The following is a 26,312-nucleotide window of genomic DNA, read 5'->3' as shown; positions in this document are numbered from 1 at the left end:
ATCTCAAAACAGAACATGAGCCGGATGCTGGTGGCTCACACCTATAATCCTAGCTACTCAGGAAGGTGAGATCTAAGGATCATAGTTGAGAGCCAGCCCAGGCAAGAAAGTCTATGAGACTCTTTTTTTTTTTTTTAATTGGTCGGTGGTGGGGCTTGAACTCTGGGCTTGGGCGCTGTCCCTGTGCTCTTCAGCTCAAGGTGAGCACTCTACCACTTAAGCCACATCGCCACTTCCAGTTTTCTAGTGGTTTTATTGGAGATAAGAGTCTCAGACTTTCCTCACAGAAAAGAGTCTCACAGAAAAAATTCGAACATGATAATTCATGATCACAGCAATACGGCAGCAATACTACATGACAAATATGCAGAAAAGCACACTTACATAAATACTGCATCCTTTTCCACAACAACAGCAGGGATCTTATAAGGAAATCCATAGAGTTTCTGAACAATGTATTTATACACTAAGTCTATATTTTTGTTTTCTTTTACTGAAGTGTAAATAAGTGCTGCACCATCTGAATAAAACTGTTAAAGAAAACTTTAGACAAATTCACAAACAGATCTCATAGAACCGCATGTTTTCATTTTAATTTTTACATCTAGATGTTTACAAATAGTTTAGAAAGCAAGTTTTCAAGGAAATATATTTAACAAGAATTTCAAAAGTTTTCTTTGTACAACTACTTAAAGATAATTTAAAAAATAAAAAGCAAAAAAAAATTTCAAAAGTACAAAATGCTTGCAAAGGCACTAAATAAAATAATTATATAAAATAATTACATTATTGGATGTTGGAAGAGGTTTTATTAATGTAAAAAACAAGAGTAAACTCTTACCAGACACTGACATGAACTCAGTACATGTGGATGCTGAAGGGGTGACACACAAATCATGCATGAGTTTGATCAAATGTATAGAAATCTTTCTGTGCCTACAGAAACGATGTAAGGTACAATATTTTCTATTTAACTTTAAAAGAAGATAAAACCAGTCAGGAAATATGCTATACAGATAGTCTTTCTGGATTAGTATTTGTGTTGGCATCAGGGTTCCTGTAGGTGACTCATCTTGCCTCCCAGCCAAGGGCTTTTCCTAGAGGAATCCTAATTTCTAGGCCTTCCCCCTTTTGCTACTCCCATACCTGTTACAACCCTCTCCCCTCCACACTAGTTTTTTAGTCTTGTGAGATTTGGAGTGCTGTCCCACCTATTGTTGGATTCGTGTAGATCTCATCAAAGGCACTGCAGCCCTTAATCCTGGCAACCGAGATTAAACACTCTCTGAGACAGGTTTTCCAACCTGTGAGCATAAAAAACAACCTAGAAAGAATTTTAGTGTATGCATGTGAATAGAAATGTAGATACTGGCCCCAGAAAGTAGAGGTCCTTATGATTCTCCAAGAAAATGTAAGCTCTAGAGAAATTCATCCCACCAGGTATGGTGATTCACCACTCACTATAATACCAGCGCTGGGGAGGCTGAGGCAGAAGGATTCTGAGTACAAGGCCAGCCTTGGCTACATAGGAGATCCTGTCTTTAAAAAATTAAATTAATTTAAATTAAAACCTTGCTTACCACTGGTCTTACCTGCACTGTTAAAACCTGTCCCACAACCACTTTGGAAAGCAGTCTGGAGGTACCTCAGAAAGCTAAATATAGACCTCCCCTATGACCCACCCATACCACTCTTAGGGATCTACTCTGAGCAACAGGAACCAAGACACAAGGACACATGCACCTCCATGTTCACTGCTACACTGTTCAAAACAGCCAAGATATGGAAACAACCATAACCTGTGGTACCTATATACAATGGAATATTATGCAGCCATTAGAAAGGACAAAATAATGGCATTCACAGGGAACTAGATGGGACTAGAACAAATCATTTTGAGCAAGGTAAGCCAAGAGCAGAAAGACAAATAGTACATGGCCTCCCTGATGTGTGGATATTAAATCCAAAATGGAAGGAAATATGACAAAGTAAACAGGACTCAAGAAACAAAGGACTTCCACTCAATTTGTTGTATCATTTCTAAATGACTTGATGTTCTTGACCACATATATGATGTGTGTGTGTGTGTGTGGGGGGGTGGTAGCTGAGGGTAGCTAGGAAGAAGGCACAGAATCAGAGGGAAACAGGGGAAAATATACAACAAAAGGGGTCCATCAGCTGCACTGGACATTGATGAAAACGAACTAAGCAACTCAAGGGCAGCAATGGCAGTGAGGGAATAAGAGGGAAAGAGGGAACAGTTTACACTAAGCAAAAGGAAAGAAATGTACATATCACCCAAAGTTGTATTGTCAAAGCTCACAGAATTTACAAACTTTATAGACCATGATAATGACAATTTGCTTTGTGAAGGTTAAAATGTGTTTGTGACTTTAACTAAGTATCACTATCCCACAATACAGTGAAATTTGTGAAACTAATGTAATCACTTAATATCGATTAAAAAATTATTAAAACAAAAAACCAAAAACCTGCCCACCAGGCATGCTGGCTCACACCTGTAATCCTAGCTACTCAGGAGGCTGAGATCTAAGGATCATGGTTTAAAGTCGGCCTGGGCAGGAAAGTCTGTGAGACTTTTTTTTTTGGTCGGTTGTGGGGCTTGAACTCTGGGCTTAGGCCCTGTCCCTCAGCTCTTCAGCTCAAGGCGAGCGCTCTACCACTTAAGCTACAGCGCCACTTCCGATTTTCTGGTGGAGATAGGAGTCTCATGGTCTTTCCTGCCAGGGCTGGCTTTGAACCATGATCCTCAGATCTCAGCCTCCTGAGTAGCTAGGATTACAGGTATGAGCCACTAGCGCCAGGCTGGTCTGTGAGACTCTTATCTCTAACCACCAGAAAACTGGAAGTAGCTCTGTGGCTCAAGTAGTAGAGCGCTCACCTTGAGGTGAAGAGCACAGGGACAGTGCCTAGGCCCGAGGTTCAAGCCCCATGACCAACAACAACAAAAAATAACCCATCCCATATGGGCTCATTAACTCATTCTTCCCCATTTTGTGTCCCATCAAAGTCCTTAACACCTTCAGCCTCTCCCACTCACAAAGATTTCAAACAGGAACATCTCCTCTAGTTCCCTTAAGTATTTGATAAAGCAGTGAGCAGTAAAACCTTACTTTCCAGATACAAATGAACTAGGCGCTAAAATGAATTTTCAACTAGGAACAGAAGCAATCCTGTGCACAAAATTTATACAGATCACTACAATTCCTTTATTTTAAAAAACAAATCAGATTGGAACAAAAATAAATGCATTAAAAGGATACACTGTAAACAGAATTTCCGGATATGTGACTGGATAAAATCAAAATGTTCATCTCTGTAGTCATGTTCTTTCTCCAAAATACTAATGGCATCACACTGTTGAGTAAAAAAAAATTAAAAATACTGTTACAGTACCTTAAAATAACTAACATTAAATACAATAATTTAAACAGTTCAATTTTAAATGGAAAATGTCACAAAGCTATGTTATGATGATCGAGCAGAAGAACCTGCGACATCAACTGACACTTCTGGTTGAAAAACAAGTCCTACAAGAATTTGAACTCAGGCAGCCATTCTAGCACTAAGCCACACCTCCAGCCCCCAAACTTAGGTCAAATAACTTAGTTGCTACTCAACTAAGTACATCCTAAAAAGTGTTTTTAAGTCTAGACTCTAGTCCAGTTTTGTAAAACACACCAGCATATCCTGTGCCCCCTTACCATCCTCTCTGCTGCTATTTGGATCCTTACCACCTAGTTCTTTCCTGCAACTTCTCTCGCTCTCACTAGTCCCCCTGTATCAAAATATGACTGTATCTGAAATGCCACCTGTGTAGTTAATGAGATAGTTAAAGAAAGTAAGTCACATTCAAGCATCATGATATCCAAATAATTTCACCAAACTTTTTTTTTTGCCAGTCCTGGAGCTTGACCTCAGGGCCTAGGCACTGTCCCTGAGCTTCTTTTCTTCAAAGCTAGCACTCTACCACTTGAGCCACAGCGCCACTTCTGGCATTTTCTGTTTATGTGGTACTGAGGAATTAAATCCAGGGCTTCAGTCATGCTAGGCAAGCCACTCTACCACTGAGCCACATTCCCAGCTCTGTCACCAAATTTTTTTAAATTGAAGGTGTGAAACATGAAATATCCTGAGGGATGCTCATTGTACCTAGGATTAGTTTGGGGTCACAGTCCTTGGGTAATTTTTTTTTTTTTAAATCAGTGGTAGGGCTTGAACTCTGGACTCGGGTGTTGTCCCTGTGCTTTTCAGTTTAAGGCAAGCTCTCTACCACTTGATCCACAGCGCCTCTTCCACTTTTCTGGTGGTTAATTGGAGATACGAGTCTCACAAACATTCTTGCCCAGACTGGCTTTGAACCACGTTCCTCAGATCTCAGCCTCCTGAGTAGCTAGGATTACAAGCGTGAGCCACAGGCACCTAGCATGGGTAACTTTTGTTATAGTCTTTTTTTTTTTTTTTTGGCCAGTCCTGGGGCTTGAACTCAGGGCCTGGGCACTGTTCCTGAGCCTCTTTTGCTCAAAGCTAGCACTCTACCACTTGAACCACAGCACCACTTCTGGTTTTTTCTGTGTACATGGTGCTGAGGAATCGAACTCAGGGCCTCATGCATGCAAGGCAAGTGCTCTACCTCTGAGCTACCTTCCCAGCTCTTGTTATAGTCTTCCAGTGATCCTGTGGGCTGAACTCAGGGCCTCACAGCAAGCCCTCTACCAGTTATACCACACACCAGTCCTAAAATAGGCTTCTCATTAAAATATATTCATATTATGGTCTTGTTCTCTATGAAATATGAAGAGTTGGAGAGTTTTACAGAAGAATATCAGTAGCTGTTCAAGGAGGAGGCAGATAGACCCAAGCTCTGAGCTATTGTTACTTTAATAATATGCTTTTTTCTACCCAGAGTCAGAATTATCATGAAGCAAATGAAATCTAAGCTCCAGGGCTTCCAACTTGAACGAACCTCTCTCAAGACCCTGGAAGAAGCCTCAGCCATGTGTTCATGTAGTCATATGTTTTTGCAAATTTGCTTAAGTAAAATAATGCAACTTCAATCAGTTAAGACAACTATTTCAGCTGAGATTTCTCTGTCATACTTCCTCTAGCTTTGTATGTTTTAGAAAGTTCTTATTCTGTCCATGTTTTCTCCATAGGCAAGCCTTTTAGCATAATTTGACTTTTTTTTTTTTTTTTTTTTTTTGGGTCCGGTCGTGGGGCCTGAACTCTGGGCCTGGGCGCTGTCCCTCAGCTCTTCAGCTCAAGGCTAGCACTCTACCACTTGAGCCACAGTGCCACTTCCGGCTTTTTTTCTTTTTGCTTATGTGGTGCTGAGGAATCGAACCCAGGGCCTTGAGCATGCAAGGCAAGCGCTCTACCACTGAGCCACCTTCCCAGCCCCCATAATTTGACTTCTATTCAAACTTTTTTTCTCCTCTTTATTGTTACTATTACAGGTCTTCAATCCCTTATGTGTAATTCCAAAATTCAAAACAAGCTATAAATGTGTCTTTTCAATATTTTTTTTGCAGCAAAACCCAATTTGATCAGCGCTCATTTAATGGGACAACCTGACCTGAATTGACATGAGATTATTAAAGATTCTGTTTACACACACAAAATAGGCTTCTCATGATGTCATGACAAACACTGCTTTGCACATTTTATAGAATACTAAGAGTGTTTTTAATTATTAATAATTAACTACTGTACTGTTGAAACTTTGTAAAGCATGGCTGTTTAGTAATTATATTTTAACCTAATATGTGCAAGGCCCTGGACTTGTCAGTTTCCTTCACCTTCTCAACACCCCCAACCTTTCAAAAGAAAAGTTGGCTGAAATCATAGTATCTGTACCTAAAGCAAGAAACTTAAGTCTGTATGAATTTCCATTTCCAGTCATAAACTGATGGGGAGTTATTCACCACATTTTATCTATTAGGAAACACATATTCTCTTGTCCCTAGACACAAGCTTATAAACTGATATATATCTATTGGTCTTCTACTTTTTTTTTTTTTTTGGGGGGGGGGGGGGTCCGGTCGTGGGCCTGAACTCTGGGCCTGGGCGCTATCCCTCAGTCTTCAGCTCAAGGCTAGTGCTCTACCACTTGAGCCACAGCGCCACTTCCGGCTTTTTTTTTCTGCTTATGTGGTGCTGGGAAACGAACCCAGGGCCTCATGCATGCAAGGCAAGCACTCTACCACTGAGCCACCTTCCCAGTCCCTCTATTGGTCTTCTTAAGACTTTATGAAATACAGTGGATGAGATCTTCTGGCTTGAACATTTTATGAGTTTTATGACTGATTTCCTTTAAAATTTACATTTTTCTTTTTTAAAATAGGACTGCTTTTTATAAAATAAACTGTGGCCTAAAACACAGAAATATCTGTCAATAAATAGAGCTCTTTGCCCAAAAAACAAACCACACACAAGGAGTCAGTGAGAGTTTAAAATATTGTTATAAAAAAAAGGTACCACAGGGGCTGGGAAGGTGGCTCAGTGGTAGAATGCTTGCCTTGCATACATGAGGCCCTGGGTTCGATTCCTCAGCACCACATAAGCAGAAAAAGCCAGAAGTGGGGCTGAGGCTCAAGTAGTAGAGTGCTAGCCTTCAGCTGAAGAGCTGAGAGACAGGACCCAGGCCCAGGCCCAAGCCCCACACCGACCAAAAAAAAAAGAAAGAAAGAAAAGGTATCACAATGGACTGCATCAGTCACCATTTGAAAAATAGGCAACGTTATGCCTCTGCATTCTTTTGTTACTGATAATTATTTTATAGAATTCAGAGTAAAATTTAAGTCTGGTTTTAAACATTTTATCATTTTAAGCACAAAGTGGAAAAAAACTGTATCCTTGTTTAATTATATATAAACTTATCTAATACAATAAATATTAATAATTTTATCTCAATAGAATGTATGATAGGGGGCAAGTCTCAAGTGTTAAAGAACCTGCCTTGCAAGCCCAAGGCTCTGAATTAAAATTCTATACTGTCAAAAAAAAAAAAAAAATTAGGGCTGGGAATGTAACTTAGTGGTAGAGTGCTTGCCTAGCATGACTGAAGCCCTGGGTTCAATTCCTCAGTACCGGGCTAAGAAGGTAGTTCAGTGGTAGAGTGCTTACCTTGCATGCCTGAGGCCCTGGGTTCGATTCCTCAGCACTACATAAGCAAACAGAAAAAAAGCTGGAAGTGGTGCTGTGGCTCAAGTGGTAGAGCGCTAGCCTTGAGCTGAAGAGCTGAGAGACAGCGCCCAGGCCCAGAGTTCAGGCCCCATGACCAGACCCCTCCAAAAAAAAAAGAAAGAAAGAAAAGAAAAGCTGACATTCTACATTACCTTTGGGGCTGGGGAGTTGGCTCAGTGGTAGAGCACTTGCCTTGCATGCCTGAGGCCCTGGGTTCGATTCCTCAGCACCACATAAGGAAAAAGCCGGAAATGGTGCTGTGGCCAAGTGGTAGAGCACTAGCCTTGAGCTGAAGAGCTGAGGGACAGCGCCCAGGCCCAGAGTTCAGGCCCCATGACCGGACCGCAAAAAAAACAAAAAACAAAAAAACAAAAACAAAAAAAAACAATTCCTCAGTACCACATAGACAGAAAATACCTCAAGTAGAAGAGTGCTAGCCTTGAGCAAAGAAGCTCAGGGACAGTGCCCAGGCCCTGAGGTTAAGCCCCAGGACTGGCAAAAGTAAAAATAAATAAAAAATAAAATCAGGGCTGGGAAGGTGGCTCAGTGGTAGAGCGCTTGCCTTGCATGCATGAGGCCCTAGGTTCGATTCCTCAGCACCACATAAAGCAAAAAGAAAAAAACCGGAAGTGGCGCTGTGGCTCAAGTGATAGAGCGCTAGCCTTGAGCTGAAGAGCTGAGGGACAGCACCCAGGCCCAAAGTTCACGACCGGACCCAAAAAATAAAGTAAATAAATAAATAAAATAAAATGAAATCAGGGAGCTGGGTGCCAGTGGCTCACATCTGTAATCCTCGCTACTCAGGAGGCTGAGATCTGAGAATCACAATTCAGAGCCAGCCCGGGCAGGAAAGTCTATGAGACTTTATTTCAAAAAAAACACTAGAAAACTGGAAGTGGCACTGTGGCTCAAGTGGTAGAACACTTGCCTTGAGCTGAAGAGTGCAGAGACAGCACCCAAGCCCAGAGTTCAAGCCCCACAACTGACAATCAATCAATCAATCAATCAAATCAGGGGCCAGTGGCTCATACCTATAAGCCTAGCTACTCTGGAGGCTGAGATCTAAGGATCACAGTTCAAAGCCAGCCAAGGCAGGAAAGTCTAGGAGATTCTTAATCTCCAATTAACTCCCAGAAAACAGGAAGTAGCCCTGTCGCTCAAAGGTAGAGCATTATCCTTGAACAAAAAGCTCAGGGACAGGGCCCAGGTCCTGAGTTCAAGATCCACTACCAAAATAAATAAAATAAAATAATGGCTGGGGACATGGTCCTGACTTTTCCCAGTATAAAAAATAAAAATTTTAAAAAGCGTTTATATTCTGATATTTTCTTAAGTATCCCATGGTTTATTCATAGTAATTACAGGCAACCCTAGCTATGCGGGTAGCTGAGATCTGAAGGAGCTGTTTGAGGACAGGCAGAAAAGTTTGGTAGACTTCATCTCCAAGTAACCAACAAAAGCAAGGCTGAGAATTTGAGAGGTATGGCTCATGTGATAAGAGTACCAGCCTTGAGCAAAAAAACCAAGCAAGAATACAGGTCCTGAATTAAAGCCCCAGTACAGTATGGCTCACGTAGTAAATACCAACCTTAAGTGTGTGTGTGTGTGTGGGGGGGGGGGGGGGGGGAGAAGAAGCAGGGTGCCAATTACAGCACCGGCTTCACATACACAAATAAACAACAAAACAAAAACATAGTGCTTGAGACCAACTGGGAAGATGAACTTGTTATATGATTTTTTTTAACGCAGTGCCTCAGACTTCTTAGGCAGGCACTCTCCTGCTGAACTATTCCTCTAGTCCACTTCTTCCTTTCATTGCACTGCTTATTTTCCTACTTGGGCATGTACTTGAACTGCAATTCTATTTTTCTCTCTCACTAATCATATCTGCCCTTTTTAGTTGAGACAGTCTTTTAGACTTTTCTGCCTGGGTTAGCAGGGAACTGCTATCCCACATAGCTAGGATGTCAGGTGTACTTTACCACCTCCAGCTATTAGTTCAGAAATGGTCTCTTGTGGCCGGGCGCTGGTGGCTCACGCCTGTAATCCTAGCTACTCAGGAGGCTGAGATCTGAGGATCTCGGTTCAAAGCCAGCCCGGGCAGGAGAGACCGTGAGACTCCTATCTCCAATAAACCACCAGAAAACCGGAAGTGGCGCTGTAGCTCAAGTGATAGAGCGCTCGCCTTGAGCTGAAGAGCTGAGGGACAGCGCCCAGGCCCAGAGTTCAAGCCCCACAACTGCCAAAAAAAAAAAAAACCAAAACAAAGAAATGGTCTCTTGTGTACAAATGGGCTAGCCTTGAACCAGTTCTCCAAATCTCAACATCTCAAGTAGACAGGATTATAGATGTGAGCTATCAGTATCCAGCTCTGTGAATTTTTATTTTATTTCTTGTGCTGGTCCTAGGGCTTGAATACAGGGCCTGGGTACTGTCCCTGAGCTTTTGTGGTGAAGACTAGTGGTCTATCACCGAAGCAAGAGCTCCACTTCTGACTTTTTTGGGGGGGTACTTAACTGAAGCTAACAGTCTAAAGGATTCCTAGCCAGGTTGGCTTCAAATCAAGATCTTAAAGATCTCATCCTAAGTAGTTAGGATTACAGGCATGAGCCAATTGCACTCAGACTCTAAATTATTTTTAAAGAAAATGTGATTTTACTATAAAATATACACAGAGTAACAACTAAGCCTTTTTTTTTTAAAGACAGGATCTTGCTAGATAGCTCAGACTGGCTTCAAACTGGAGAACCTCTGGCCTCTGCCTCCTACATTCTGTAATTATAGAGGAATGTATCACCATACCCAGAATTTTGATAATAATGATCCAATCAGCATCTTTCAATAAACAAATCCTTAATAAATACTTATCACTTTGTTTTGTAACCAGCAAAAAGCAGAACTGGAAACATGTTTAAAGTGGCAGAACATCAGCCAACTGAACAAGCAAGAAGGAGACCAAGCACAAGATCCTAAGTTCAGAACACAGTACCACAAAAAAATAGTCTATTTTAATTTGGAAATGTAACTCAGTAGTAGTACACTTACCTAGCATAGCATGCAAGAGTCCTGGGGTGGGTTCTGCACTACAGAAAAACAAAACAGTGCTCATACCTGTCATCCTAGTTACTTTGGAGATTGGCTGACAACAATTTAGACTAGTCTGGGCAGAAAAGATTGAGAAGATTCACTGCTGGGCACACTTGTCATCCTAAACTACACAGTATGCTAAGATTGGGAGGATCTTGGTTCCAAGCCAGTCTGGACAGAAAAAGATCCACAGACTCCATCGTAAGGGAGAGAAATTGGATGCTTGTCATTCTAGTAAAAAAAGGAAGCCTAAAATAGACAAATGAAGGTTAAAGTATGCTCAATCAGAAAGTGAGACTCTATCTCAAAAGTAACCGATGGAAAACAGGGTTGAAGATATAGCTCAGCTATGAAACTCCCAGCTAACAAATCAGGGGTCCTAGATTTCATTTTAAGTACATAATTTTTTGATACTAGAAAAATGTATTGATATACTAAAATGTAATGTTGAAAGGTATTGTATACAAATTATCATTTTATCTATTTTTACTAAAAATGATTACACAATGAAGTTTATTAGCTACATTACAAAAATGAAATTCAGTAACAAAGTATTCAAAATAACATTCTGTTTCAAAGAAATTAGGATTTATACCATAATAGCTTTGTCAAGTATAGTGGTGAATACCTGTAATCTAACCACTTAGGATGAGGCAGAGGGGCCAGCTAGGGCTACAGAGTGAGACCCTGTCCAAAAATAATTTTTTCACAAAAAGCTGCCAGCCAAGCCAGGTGCCAGTGGCTCATACCTGTAATCCTAGCTACTCAGGAGGCAGAGATCTGAGGATCATGGTTCCAACCTAGCCCTGGCAAGAAAGTCCATGAGAATCCTATCTCCAATAAACCACTAGAAAATCAGAAGTGGGGCTGTGGCTCAAGCAGTAAAGAGCTCACCTTGAGCTGAAGAGTGCAGGGACAGTGCCCAAGTCCAGAGTTCAAGCCCCACAACCGACCAAAAAAAAAAAAAAAAGCTGCGAGGCAAGACTGAGAAGCTTCATCCACTCTTCAAAAAGAAATCTTCTAAACAAGTAGGAAGTCAGACAACAGAAACAGTTCAGTAATCACCATAGATTAAAGATACAGTAGGATAACAACAGGGCTGTACTTAAAACATTCAGATACATGCAGCCTGATGTAGAAATGATTGGACTCTTGCAAAATTCAAAAGGTCACTAATAGGCTGGAGGTACCAGCCGAAGCACATAATACTGTGGTTTGGATAAGTGACACCAGGGCAGCTCAAGGACTCTGAACTCATGTTCTTTCTCTAAACACTGATATCTGCTGCATCCAGATTAGCTAGGGTATTATGGCGATCAGATCTGAAAGATATACCCTGCAAGAGCTCGCCTCTAAACTTACCGTGTATAGACAGAAGCAACTTAGGACAGTAGGTAAAATAAACAACTATGAAGGACAAGGTGGAAAAAAATCACAAAGTAACACTGAGCATCATTCCATATTATCTATGATTTTTTAAAAATTAAAAACAATTATCATCCTAGCACTTGGGGAGGCTGAGGCAGGAGATGGTAAGTTCAAGACTTGCATAAGCTATTCACCAAGATCCTGTCTAAAAAATGAGAAAAACAAACACGTTATCTAAGAAAACTAATGTAACTCCAACAAAAACCCCATAAAAACAAAAATCTGTTTATCCTTGATGAGTATTTCCAAGAAGCAAACTAACCTTGGTGCAAACTACTAGTACTGGAATGCCCAGGTTATGTGTAAGGGTGTCTGCACCCAGAGGTAAAACAATACTGTCGTCTCTGTCCTCCTGTGCTGCAGTGTTTCTTCTCTGAGGAGAAGCTGGAAAGTCTTCTCCTGGCTCTACGTATTCTTGAAAGTCTCTAATCACTGAAAATCAAAGTAAACAGATTTAGAAATTGTTTTATTTCAGCAAGTAGCCATAATCTAAATATATGTATCACTGGAATTTATGCTTAGGCTTAAGTAAGAGAAGAAACAATTTTTGAGAAATGTTTCAAGGGAGTTTATGAACAGCAGACATACATTAGTAACACTTAGGCTCAATACTGTACTGACAGCTTCAAAGAGTAGTTTTCTATGTAGTGCCAGTTTAACCTGTGGGAATGACTTTGGGCAAGGTACACTGTGGCTCTGGCCCTCTACTGTCTATGAAGGAAAGACACTGCAAGGACAGAAGAAAAAAGATCCCACCATTTAAAATATAGTGCTACTTTCTAATATTAGCTTCCTTTCTCTAAGTCTTTTATTACCTAGATTCAATCTTGGAGCCATATTTATTTTTTAACACTGGTAAAAGTTATAAAAGACATTACCAATGTAAAACTCTTTTTTTTTTTTGGTCGGTAGTGGGGCTTGAACTCTAGGCCTGGGCACTATCCCTCAGCTCTTCAGCTCAAGGCTAGCACTCTACCACTTGAGCCACAGTGCCACTTCTGGTTTTCTGGTGTTTTATTGGAGGTAAGAGTCTCACAGAGCTGGGAAGGTGGCTCAGTGGTAGAGCACTTGCCTTGCATACATGAGGCTCTGGATTCAATTCCTCAACACCACATAAACAAAAAGAAAAAAGCCAGAAGTGGCGCTATGGCTCAAGTGGTAGAGTGCTAGCCTTGAGCTGAAGAGAGCTGAGGGACAGTGCCCAGGCCCAGAGTTCAGGCCCCACGACCCGACCAAAAAAAAAAAAGAAAAAAAGTCTCATAGACTATGCTGCCTAAACTGGCTTTGAATGGTGATCCTCAGATCTCAGCTTCCTGAGTAGCTAGGATTACAGACATGAGCCACCAGCATCTGGCACTAATGATGATAAACTTTTACAAGTCACTAGTGACTTGTCAAAATCATCATTTGAAAAAAGTAGGTATAAGTATATCTCGAGCTTTAATAGTGTGTACTAGGAGTAATTACCTTTCCAAGAATTCTCAAGGACACAATCAGAAATGTACAGACATGAGAATTTCTGAACAAGTTTTTCACATTTAAAAGCAAACTAACAACAAATCAGGAAACAACTTATCCATGGCATAGAACTAAAATAGAGTATGAGCAAATGTTATATAGGTATAAATTCAAAATTTACAAAGAATACTTAATAGGAAAATATTAATATTGAAAGAGAAAGTAGGGAGAGGGAGTGGGGGGGAGGGAGAGAAGGAGGGAGAGAGAGAATAGGAAAGATATACCATAGAAGATTTTATGTATATTAATGTATATATGTTTCCTACTTACAAAAATGGGGAGAAAAGTACTTAAAAAAGTAATTATAGGACAGATCCTTTTTGGCTTATAAATCCTGACTGGTTTGTAAAGAAAAATTTGTGAATTTATATTCGGTGGAAGAAGAAGGAGTTGTAGGTAGCTGGGTATGAATTTTCCAGAACACAAGCACATGTATGCACCATTACCAGCTCTAGTGGCTACCTTTAATGAAGGTCAAGGTTTGAAATCTAACAGTGGTAGGAGGGAATGGGTGACACTGTTTCCAAAAAGAAATGTACTCATTACCTGACTTATGTAACTGTATTCCCGCTGAACATCACCTTTATAATAACAATTAAAAAATTAAAGAAAAATCTAACAGTGATTCTCAGATTTTAGTATGTACCAGAAACATCCAACAAACTTTTTTTTTTATTTATTTTTTTTTTGGGTCCAGTCGTGGGGCCTGAACTCTGGGCCTGGGCGCTGTCCCTCAGCTCTTCAGCTCAAGGCTAGCGCTCTACCACTTGAGCCACAGCGCCACTTCCGGCTTTTTTCTTTTTGCTTATGTGGTGCTGAGGAATCGAACCCAGGGCTTCAGGCATGCAAGGCAAGCGCTCTACCACTGAGCCACCTTCCCAGCCCCATCCAACAAATTTATTAAGTCTTATTACTAACTATACCTTCAGGAGCTGTTGTTTGGTGTTTTTTTTTGTTGTTGTAATTCTCTTTTCTGTTTGGTGACAATGGAACTTTAATGCAGGATGATGTTCTGTTCTCACTCAGCTTTTAAGCTCATGGCTGGCATTCTACCATTTGAGCCATGTCTCTACCTCTATATTTTTATTGTTAATTGAAGGTAAGAATTTCTTGGATTTGTCTGCCTGGGCTGGCTTTGAAACTCAATTCTCAGATCTCAGCCTTCTGAGTAGCTAAAATGTAGGCGTGAGCTACTCACTGGTGTCCAGACCAACAGAGTCTCAAATCTTGCCAGGCATGACTGAGCTGTGTTTATTTTAGGCTTTCACTCATTGCTTGAGCAGAAAAGCTCGGGCTACAGTGTCTAGCTTTCCTCTGCTAAGATGGAGTTTCATGAACTTTTGTCCAGACTTGCCTGGAACTGCAATCCTCTTAATCTCAGGCTTTCACATAGTTACGACAACAAATGCCTACTACTGCACTGAGCTATGAATTGAGAAAGGGGTCTGGCAAGCTTTTCTGCCTAGGCTGGACTAGAACCACAATCTTCTATGAACCACCAGTGTCTAGCTTCCTCTATTTACTACCTCCAAACAGGAATTACTATATAGTCCTGGAATTTACTATCCTCTTGCCTTAGATTCCAGAGGGCTGGGATTACAGATCTGTACCACCACCCTGATTGAGAGTTTTCAACTAAGTAGTTTGGAGTGTTTCTGACACATTCACATGCAGGTACAGAGGTCATAAACCACTGTTCTAGTATAACCTTGGGTTCAGAAGCACTGGGGAAACAAACAATAACTCCAGCCGGGCGCCAGTGGCTCATGCTTGTAATCCTAGCTACTCAAGAAGCTGAGATCTGGTTCAAAGCCAGCCTGGGCAGGAAAGTCCATGGGACTCTTATCCCAATTAACCACCAGAAAACTGGAAGTGGTGCTGTGGCTCAAGTGGTAGAGTGCTAGCCTTGAGCTGAAGAGCTCAGGGACAGTGCCCAGGCCCAGAGTTCAAGCCCCACGACTGGCCAAAAAAAAAAAAAAAAAAAAGCCAAAGCCATGGTCACCAAAGAAGGAAAACTACAGATTGAAAGTGTTTAGAAATAACTGGGCATAATTTCAGCACTCAGGTTGCTGAGGTCAGCCTGAGCTGCAGAATAAAGTTGTGTCTCAAAAAAATTTTTTTTCCGCTGGGAAAGTGGCTCAGTGGTAGAGCACTTGCCTTGCATGTCTGAGGCCCTGGGTTCGATTCCCCAGCACCACATAAGCAAAAAGAAAAAAAGAGGGAAGTGGCGCTGTGGCTCAAGTGGTAGAGTGCTAGCCTTGAGCTGAAGAGCTGAGGGACAGCGCCCAGGCCCAGAGTTCAGGCTCCACGACTGGACCAAAAAAAAAAAAATTTTTTTTTCCAATTTCCAATGGCTTAGAACATAAACTTGTAAGTTTTAACTGTTTCCTTATGTAAAAATCCTAGCTAACAGTGACAAAGCCTTTAAGTATTTTTTATACAAAGTAAAACTCTGGAAGGTGAAGAAGCTCTCAGTGAAGTTTAAAATGTCATTGATTTACAATCTGTTAGAAATGACCCCGTAATCATTTTCTTAAGTTCCATGAAAATGTCTAATTCACTTGAGCAAGTACAAAGTAACAGGTAGTGGTAGGTGCAGTGGCACATGCTTGTAATCCCAAGCACTTAAAGGGTAGAGCCAGAAAGAATGCCAAGTTCGATAGCCTGGGGTACAAAGTAAGATTGTCTCAAAAGGAAACATATGTAAACACATACACACTGTACTTATAAATAGTAAACTCAGCATAACTTCTTTTTATCTATATAACATTTTTAGGCCTATTTCATTTGAACAAAGTTGATAGGATTACCAACCAAGAAACTGCTGAAAACAAGCAACTGAAAAAGATAAATAATTTTCTGACCCTTAAAATCTGTTTTTCAAAATGAACACATACAGCTTTTTAGCAAAAGACAGTGCCTGTATTAAAGAGTTTACATATGTTTCCAACTTAAATTTATATTAAAACCTAGAACATCACTCAAACTAAATTCCAAAATAGTAGTCACATTAGGTTACCTTCATTAAAACTTATTCATAGTAAGGAGTTCTAAGTGATTCTTAGTCAGCTAAGGTATTTGTATCTGATATCTACATTAGTATGTCTACTCACACTTTTGTTCCATTTCTTTCATCTCTTCAGGAGGAATTTTCAACTTGTCAACATGCTCCCTCACAACACTTGCCCATTTTTGTAAAGAATCCAAAGCAGTCCACGGCTTTGACATATCAACGACCAGCATAACCAGAGTGTCCTTTAGAGAAATGGCATCCAGTGAAAACTTAAGGAGCCCTTTGTGATATAGGTCTCCATCTAAGATCCATACATTACATCTCGTTTGATCTACAACAGACAAAAGAAATCCACCAAGGCAACAGTATTAAGTCATTTCATCATCCCACTAACAACTCCGTATATTTTATTAGAGCCTCTCTGTAGGAGGTGTCTGCTGGTTTTGATAGAGTTCAACTATTTAGGGTCACAACTACCAGTTTAGTAGAGGCCTAAAATGATTTTGTGTCCAAGCAAAGCACAAAGTAATCTCTAGTTCATACTTTTTTTTTTTTTTTTTGGGTCCGGTCATGGGGCCTGAACTCTGGGCCTGGGTGCTGTCCCTCAGCTCTTCAGCTCAAGGCTAGCACTCTACCACTTGAGCCACAGCGCCACTTCCGGCTTTTTTCCCCCCTGCTCATGTGGTGCTGAGGAATCGAACCCAGGGCCTCAGGCATACAAGGCAAGCGCTCTACCACTGAGCCACCTTCCCAGCCCTAGTTCATACTTCTTGATCCAAAGACAAGAGATTAAATAACATGATTTTCCTTCTTTCTTTTTTCTTTTTTTTTGCCATCAGCAGACAGAACCATGCATACTCAAGAAGGCTAGTGTTCTACAGAAGAAAAACTGGCTGGAAACAGCTGGGGAACAGATTATATTACTACTAAAAAGGTAAAATGGTACTTAGGAAAACAATGACTACCTGAAGGAGAATGTCTTTAAAAACTGAAATTCTTTAAGGATGTTAAGTAGACTAATAAAAGCACACCAGAATTCCCTAAAGTGCTTTGAAATATCACTATATAAATGCCAATACAAGTATACCTAAACAATTATATATTTACCCTCAAGACATGGAAGAGCTCTTAATATTGACACACTAAGAAAGCCAGAGATGAGCAGCTGAGCCCTTCATAGCAAACTTCATGAAACTTATAATACAAATAAGTGACTTACCATCCCTATCTTCATCGTGCACATTTAAGTATAAATATTCCAATCCTCTTCCTTTCTTATATTCCTCAATTCCCTGAATTTTTCTTATTAAGCTTGTTTTTCCAGCTCCATCTTCACCTAGATACATTAAAAAATAGATAATTATTTTTCTCATATGGATTTAACAGAGCTTTCTGGCACTGTATGAACAGCTCAGATGGAACTAGCTTCAACAAAAAAGGTAATTTGAGTAGAGATAACAAGAGAGCTGCAAAACTGATGATATAGACGCCGTTGCCATTCAGATTCTCCCAGTGCCACAGCTCCTCTTGCTAGTCCTGCTCTGTACAAATCCCTCTCACTATGGGTAATTTTGGGGGGATGGGGAGATAAAAAACATCACAGCTGTAGTAAGTGCCATAGTATGTCATCTCAGACTGAAGAATGGCACAAGTGATAGTACCAGCTGAACAAACAAGCTGAGCAAGTGCAAGGCCCTATGTTTAAGACGCACTTTTGGTTTTCAGTCTGGAGAATCTAAAATAAAGACCTGTTTTGTTTTTCTGAGACAGTACTGGGTCTTGAGCTCAGGGCCTGGACATTGTCCCTGAGCTGCTTTTGCTCAAGGCTAGCCCTCTACCACCTGAGCCACAGCACCATTTCCAGCTTTTTCTGTTTATGTGGTACTGAGGAATGGAACCCAGGGCTTCACGCATGGTAGGCAAGCATTCTACCACTAAGCCACATTCCCAGCCCAGTTGACACTATTAAATGTACGTACATCAAAACTGATCAGATCGGGGAACTATGACACTCACCAAAACTGTCAAGCCAGGGGCTGAGAAGGTGGCTCAGTGGTAGAGCGCTTGCCTTGCATGCTCGAGGCCCTGGGTTCAATTCCTCAGTACCACATAAGCAAAAAAAGAAAAAAGCCGGAAGTGGCGCTGTGGCTCAAGTGGTAGAGCGCTAGCCTTGAGCTGAAGAGCAGAGTTCAGGCCCCACAACCGGAACCAAAAAAAAAAACCAAAAAACAACTGTCAAGCCACAAGAAATATATAACAGAGAAGAAAAGTCAGGGATAGGTGAATTGCACAAGAAAAGGGAAAAGAGGGAAAAACTGGGAGAGAGCAAAGGAAGGGGTGACACTGCCTCAAATGAAATGTACTTATGTAACTGTAAACACTTTGTTTTTAGCATTTTCAAATAAAAATAATTTTAAAAAAGGAAAGGAAGAAATATAGAACCAACTACAAAAATGAGTTATGTAAAAATATATTCATGACACTCAGGATTTATCTTATTTCTTTAATTTCCATTTTTTTTTTTTTTCCCTGAGATTAGGATCCTACTATGAAGGCCAAGGTGGCCTTTAAGGGATCCTTCAGCGTCAGATTACAAGATGTTTCTAACTTTAATGTTAGAAAATAAAAAGGTACTATACCTTGACTACACCGTCCCACAATTTACATACAGTTCAAAATATGTTGTACAAAATATATGTAATTTTTTGGATTTGAAAAAAAGTTAAAAAAATATCTTTGTAGGAGCTAAGAAATTCAATTGAGTTTATTTCTACTTTCAAATAGCTTAAATGTGAACATTTCTGAATAAATATATGTACTTGAAAAAAGTATATACTTATATATATCTACTATATTTTATATAAAATATATTTATATATTTAAATATATTTTAGCCATAAGTTTCTCAAATTTAAGCAAAAGAACTAAAGATATAATATCACCTAGAAATAATCACTGAGAATTATTTCTGACGGTTTTGTGATTTTATTTTATTTTGGGGGGAGGTGGGTTGTAGGGATTGAACTCTGGGCTTGGGCACTATACTATCGCTGTGTTCTTCAGCTCAAGGCTAACGCTCTACTACTTGAGCCACAGCGCTACTTCCGGTTTTCTGGTGGTTAATTGGAGATGAGAGTCTCAAGGATGTTTCTGCCCAGGGCTGGCTTTGAACTGTGATCCTCAGATCTCAGCTTCCTGAGTAGCTAGGATTACAGGCATGAGCCACCAGTGGCTGGCTATTTGTGTGTTTTGTCTGCTAAGTGATGTGACAATTAGCTCTACCATAACAAAACATATTCCTAGCATTCTACAGAGCAGCCACCAACAGATCTTATCTCAATCAATAAAATGTGCTAACAACTCAGTTTCATTAAGTTTCAACTGAGTTTCATAAGTCCTTGAATGAAAAATACAAATGACTTTTTACCTACTTTGTGAGTACTAAAAAACAAAGTCCTAAGAAACTGAAATAGAAAACAATATGGAATTTCCAAAGTTTTTTTTAAAATCAGTACTAGGTATTGAACTTCAGGCCATGCACTTCCTTTGCAGGCACTCTACCACTTGACAGCTCTGCCCATACTTCATATGCTCTTTGCTTTTTCAAATTTTGCTTTGTAATGTTTACTTTAAAATGGATCTACTAGGTGGTGAGTACAAACAGGGTATAGCTATCACAACCAATTCCCCATCCTTTGTCCATAGTCAATCTCTATCCATCTCCACAGGGAAGTGGCTCTGTGGCTCAAGTGGTAGAACACTAGCTTTGAGCTGAAGAGCAGAAGGACAGTGCCCAGGCCCAGAGTTCAAGTCCCACGACTGACCAAAAAAAAAAAAAGAAGAACAGCATCAACAGGGACACTTTCAGAGAGTAACTACCACCTACCATGTGCATCCTCCAGAAGCTCTAACACAGCCACAACGGGAAGAGGATGATTATCTTGTTTGGCAGGTAAAAGGCTCAAAACAGTTAAATACCAAAGTATTAAATACCCAAGGTCACACAGGCATGAATGAGTGACAGAGCCAGGATCCGAATTCATGTGAATTTAAGCACACTCTTCCTAATAAATAATAGCACTTCTGCCATTAGAAGCTGTTAACACGATACTGGTTTTTGTATTATGATTCAATGAAGAAAAATGGTATTTCTGCTTCCAATGGTCACCAAGATTTCAAGAAGAGAAGAGAAAGAAAAATGATTAGTTTAACGCATTCTGCTCTTGAGGGCTTTTTTTTTTTTGGTCAGTTGTGGGGCCTGAACTCTAGGCATAGGTGCTGTCCCTCAGCTCTTCAGCTCAAGGCTAGTGCTCTACCATTTGAGCCACAGCACCACTTCTGGCTTTTTCTGCTCATGTGGTGCTGAGGAATCAAACCCAGGGCCTCAAGTGTGCAAGGCAAGCACTCTACCACTAAGCCAACTTCCCAGCCCCTCTTGAGGGCTTCTTTTGAGTGGTAAGTACATATGTAAATACTCTCCTGATTCTATTGGGAATAAAGTTTGTTTTTCTATATTGACACCTTCTTCTCCTCTGGAATTCTAAATGATGATAGCTATACCCTGTTTGTACTCACCACCTAGTAGATCCATTTTAAAGTAAACATTACAAAGCAAAATTTGAAAAAGCAAAGAGCATATGAAGTATGGGCAGAGCTGTCAAGTGGTAGAGTGCCTGCAAAGGAAGTGCATGGCCTGAAGTTCAATACCTAGTACTGATTTTAAAAAAAACTGAACATAAGCGGGACACCAGTAGCTCATGCCTGTAATCAGGCTATAGGAGGCTAAGATCTGAGTATCTCAGTTCAAAGCCAGCCCAAGCAGGAACGTCTGTGAGTCTCTTATCTCCAATAAACCACTAGAAAACCAGAAGTGGTGCTGTGGCTCAAGTGGCAGAGTGGTAGCCTTGAGCTGAAGAGCTCAGGAACAGTGCCCAAGCCCAGAGTTCAAGCCCCATGACCATCCAAAAAAACCCCTGAAAACAAGAAAGAAAAAAAAATAAATAAAAAGCATACGGCCAAATAAATGCAATGTGTTAAACATGGAAATTTAAGAATTTTCCCAGGCTGAGAAGATGGCTCAGGGGGTAGTGTGCTTGCCTTGCATGCATGAGGCCCTGGGTTCAATTCCTCAGTACCACATAAGCAGAAAAAGCCCAAAGTGGTGCTGTGGCAAGCACTAGCCTTGAGCTGAAGAGCAGAGGAACAGTGCCCAGGCCGAGTTCAGGAGCTACCACTGACAAAAAAAAAAAAAAAAAGAATTTTCCCTAACCAATGATTTTTAAATGTCTGATAACATAAAGATTTTATAACATGGAAGTGGCGCTGTGGCTCAAGTGGTAGCCTTGAGCTGAAGAGCTCACTGATAGTGCTCAAGCCCAGAGTTCAAGCCCCACAACCAAAAAAAAAAGATTTTATAACAGCATTGAGGGCTATAAGGGATTCCAATGAAATTTCTTCTTACAGATGAGGAAACTGAGGTCAAAACTGTAAGAACAAAGATTGGTACTATGGCAATAATCTAAGCCTCTCAGGAGAATCCATCTCCCTCAAGATTCCCTTTAGAGCTCAGGGACAAATGAAATGAGGAAAAAACTGAAGAGTATTTTATCCCCAGGAATATTTTAACCACCTAACACAGGGCTGGGTATAGAGCCCCACAAGAAATTTGAAGGAGCACTTTGCTTTACTGAAACAAGATCTGTTTTTTTTTAATTTTTATTTTGAAACAAGATCTTTCTAAGAGCAAAAATTTCTACCAAATACTGTTCTCCGCTCTATCATCTGCCAACTTCCATATCCAGAAGTTATGAAAATGGATGTCCATATTTCATACAAGTTTTAAGCCCATTACTTTTCATAACTCTTAAGCCTCATTATGATTATTTTCTACAGCTTCCAACATACACCTAATGCAATCAGAACTGATTTGACAAATGTAAACATATTTTTTTTGTTTTGAGACAAGAATTGTTATCCAGAGAATTCAAACTTTGCATCCTCCTACCTCAGCCTCCCAAGTGCTAGGATTAGAGGCATTTACTACCATGTCCAACCAGTATCATTTTAACCTAGATTGATAGGAATCTTACCTGAGTTATTTGCAAAGATGTCTTGTTCTAGGATTATATGCATCTTCTGATCATATTAATATTGTTTTTCTTTTTAAACAAAAAGCTTGCTAAGCCATGGCTTTCCGTCAGTTCTCTTTCTCACATTCTATAAATATACTACTAGAAAGTTAGTACTAGCTGGGCGCTGGTGGCTCACGCCTGTAATCCTAGCTACTCAGGAGGCTGAGATCTGAGGATCGCGGTTCAAAGCCAGCCGGGGCAGGAAAGACCGTGAGACTCCTATCTCCAATAAACCACCAGAAAACCGGAAGTGGCACTGTAGCTCAAATGGTAGAGCGCTCGCCTTGAGCTGAAGAGCTGAGGGACAGCGCCCAGGCCCAGAGTTCAAGCCCCATGACCGACAAAAAAAAAAAAAGAAAAGAAAAGAAAGTTAGTACTACTGCTAGGTGCTGGTAGCTCATACCTGTAATCCTAGCTATTCAGGAGGCTGAGATTGGAGGCTGGAGGTTCAAAGCTAGCCTGGGCAGGAAAAAGTTTGTGAGACTCTTATCTCCAATTAATCACAGAAAAAGCCAGAAGTGGTGCCATAGCTCAAGTGGTACAGTGCTAGCCTTGAGCAAAAGGAGCTTAGGGACAGCTCGCAGGTCCAGAGTTCTAGGCCTAGGACCAGCACATACAGACACACAAGTTATTATTGTGCAATCTACTCTCCATCCTGCAACTGATCTTCCCAAAGCATCTCATCATGCCCCTCTCATTTAAGATCCTTCAGGAGTTCAGATTAATTATATGTATATAGAAGCACTTAGAGGGCAGTATACCAACACACCCTTCCTTGATAAAACAAATATAGAAAAATCTTAATGGCAGAAGCTAATACATGGGTATTAAATGCAAAACTCCTTCAACTTTCTGTATGTTTGGAATTTTCCTAAGATGTGAGAAAAGCCTTCAGGGTCTTTTTACTGCTCTTGTAAGAAAAGGTCAACACTTCTTACAAAGGCTCCCTTACCTTTTCTATCCCTCTCTCACCATGTCTCATCCCCCATATGATAGACTCCTGACTTGAACAATTTCTTCCTGCAATTTCTTCCAGTGCTGTGGGAAAGCTTCTTTTTATTTCAACTCTATTCATCTGGGTTATCATTTCCCTCTGGAATATTCTTCCCATCCCCTTACCTAGGATTCAAATCCTAGCTATCTTTCTGCTCTAGGAAGCTTTCTCTGCCTCTGCCAAGTTTGGTTAAGCACAATCCTTTGTTCTCCAGTAGCACACTGTACACTTTGGACACTGCACTGAAGAAGGGCATGCTACTACTTGTTTCGTCCAGCAAACTGTTCCATGTCTGTCCCCTTCATCACTCTAGCTAGGCATGGTTGGTGCATGCCTATAATCCCAGCACTGGAGAGGCAGAGGCAGGCTGGGCTATGACAAAGGCCTTGTCTCAAAAAAAAGTTCTTTGGGCAGGTTCTCTTGACCATAAACAGGATATAATGACCTTAATTCCTTTTTCTTTTTTTTTTTTTTTGCCAGTTCTGGAGCTTGAACTCAGAGCCTAGGCACTGTCACTGAGCTTCTTTTGCTCAAGGACAGAACTCTATTTGTGCCACAGTGCCACTTCCAGCTATTTCTGCTTATGGTGTACTAAGGAATCAAACCCAGGGCTTCATGCATGCAAGGCAAGCACCCTACCACTAAACCACATTTCCAGCCCATGACCTTACTTTTTAAGGAAATTGTACTATTCTTCTTTAACAGACCTAGTCCCTCCTTGCTCACCAAAACCAGAAATGATGTCTTACATATAGACTTGGTTACCGTTGTTCATTTTACAGTTACCATCTATACTTTCACAACATGCTCTCTCTTTCAATGCTTGTTCTGGACCTTTACCACATCTAATAAAATCATTTCTTACTCAGAACCTATATAAAGCTCAAGAGGCTACATCTTATCAGTAACAGATTAATTAATAGTGTAAACTCCTTATACATTTCTACTTCACTAAGGCTTTGTTTCAGTCCTTGAACTGAGTTGTCAGATGGAAGCAGTGGTGCCTCAGCCCAGCTTGGAAATTTCAAATTCAACCATGGCCAGGCACAACTGCCTCACTCCTGTAATCTTAGCTACTTAGAAATTGAAGTTTGGATGGCAAAGAAACACATGAGGAAATGTTCATCATCCCTGGTGGTGAAGGAAATGCAAATAAAGACAACCCTGAGATACCACCTTACTCCAGTCAGAATGTCCCACATCCACAAATCAGCCAACGACAAATGCTGGAGGGGATGTGGAGAAAGAGGAACCCTATTACACTGCTGGTGGGAACGTACACTTATACAACCACTTTGGAAAGCAGTCTGGAGGGTCCTTAGAAAGCTAAAGATTGACCTCCCTTACGACCCAGTCATACCACTTCTAGGCATCTACCCTGAACAACAGGAACCAATACACAAGGACACGTGCACCTCCATGTTTATTGCAGCACTGTTCACAATAGCTAGGATATGGAAACAAACTAGATGCCCCACCACAGATGAATGGATCCAAAAGTTGTGGTATCTATACACAATGGAATATTATGCAGCCATTAGAAATGACAAAATAATGGCATTTGCAGGGAAATGGATGGAGCTAGAAGGAATCATGTTGAGCGAGGTTAGCCAAGAATGAAGAGACAAACGGTACATGGTCTCCCTGATAAGTGGATGCTAAATCCAAAATGTTAGGTGATATGACAAAACTAACAGGACTTAAGAAACAAAGAACTCCCACTACTAAACATCCCCATGCTGCTGATCACATATATGGTATATAACATGTGAACACCGTTATATATTACAGACTGTGATAGACAATTTGCTCCAGGAAAGTTAGAATGAACTTGTGACTTTAAATGAGCATCATTAGGGGGGAGGCTGGGAAGGGATGTGAAGGGTAAACAAAGGAGGAGGCTGCAATGCTTGGTAAGAAATGTACGCATTATCCTGCCCATGTAATTGTAACCCCTCTGTACAGTATGTTCACAAATAAAATAAAATTAAATAAAAAAAAAAAAAAAAGAAATTGAAGTTTGGAAGATCACAGTTTGAAGCCAACCCAGGTACAAAGGTCTATGAGACTTTCCAACATGACCAGCAAAAACCAGGACTGAAGGCATAGTTCAAGTAGTACAGGGCATACCAGCCAAACAAGCAGGTCCACCTAGGAAGTTCAAGGCCCTTAGTTCAAACTCCAGTAGTAGTATGCCTTCAAAAGAAACCTTATAGTGGGGCTGGAAGCAGGTGGCTTATACCTATAATTCTAGCTACTCAGAAGGCTGAGATCTGAGGAATGCAGATCAAAGCCAGCTGGGCAGGAAAGTATGTGAGACTCTTATCTCCAATTAAACACCATAAAAAGCAGAAGTGGCACTGTTGCTCAATTGGCAGAGCCCTAACCTTGAGCACAAAAGCTCAGGGACAACACCCAAGCCCTGAGTTCAAGCCCCAGGACAGAAAGAACGAAAGAACGAGAGAGAGACAGAGAGAAAGGGAGAGAGAGAGAGAGAGAGACAGAGAGAAAGAGAGAGAGAGAGGAAGAAAGAAAGAGAAGAAGAGAGAAAGAAAGAGAGGGAGAGAGAAAGAAAGAAAGGAAAACAGTCCACCTGCCCATTATGGAGAACAATTAAGAGTAGCTCAGTAGTTTAACATTTATCTAGCATTCACAAAGCAAAGCCAGGCACTGGTGGCTCACACCTGTAATCCTAGCTACTCAGGAGGCTGAGATCTGAGGATCAAGGTTCAAAGCCAGCCTAGGCAAGTAAAGTCTGAGGCTCTTTTTGTTGTTGTTGTTGTTGGTTGGTTGTGGGGCCTGTACTCTGGGCCTGGGCGCTGTCCCTCAGCTCTTCAGTTCAAGGCTAGAGCTCTACCACTTGAGCCACAGCACCACTTCCAGCTTTTTCTGCTTATATGATGCTGAGGAATTGAATCCAGGGCCTCACGCATGC

General features: G+C 40.8%; 1 protein-coding gene across 1 annotated transcript in view; it reads right to left on the bottom strand.

The window, feature by feature from the left end:
* Positions 1-26,312, bottom strand: part of Dync1li1 (dynein cytoplasmic 1 light intermediate chain 1) — a 56,994-nt gene that overhangs the window by 17,637 nt on the left and 13,045 nt on the right. Inside the window, exons 3-7 of the mRNA XM_042666492.1 lie at positions 17,472-17,588; positions 16,353-16,583; positions 11,984-12,153; positions 3,285-3,378; positions 385-520 (exon numbers count right to left, since the gene is read on the bottom strand). Coding sequence (XP_042522426.1) covers positions 385-520; positions 3,285-3,378; positions 11,984-12,153; positions 16,353-16,583; positions 17,472-17,588 — 748 coding nt within the window. The remainder of the gene's footprint in view (positions 1-384; positions 521-3,284; positions 3,379-11,983; positions 12,154-16,352; positions 16,584-17,471; positions 17,589-26,312) is intronic.

The sequence above is a fragment of the Dipodomys spectabilis genome, unplaced genomic scaffold (assembly GCF_019054845.1).
Source record: "Dipodomys spectabilis isolate Male_0828 unplaced genomic scaffold, ASM1905484v1 ptg000365l, whole genome shotgun sequence".
NCBI classification, from domain to species: domain Eukaryota; kingdom Metazoa; phylum Chordata; class Mammalia; order Rodentia; family Heteromyidae; genus Dipodomys; species Dipodomys spectabilis.
Note: the sequence above shows the minus strand (reverse complement) of the source record. Positions and strands in the feature narration are given on the sequence as shown.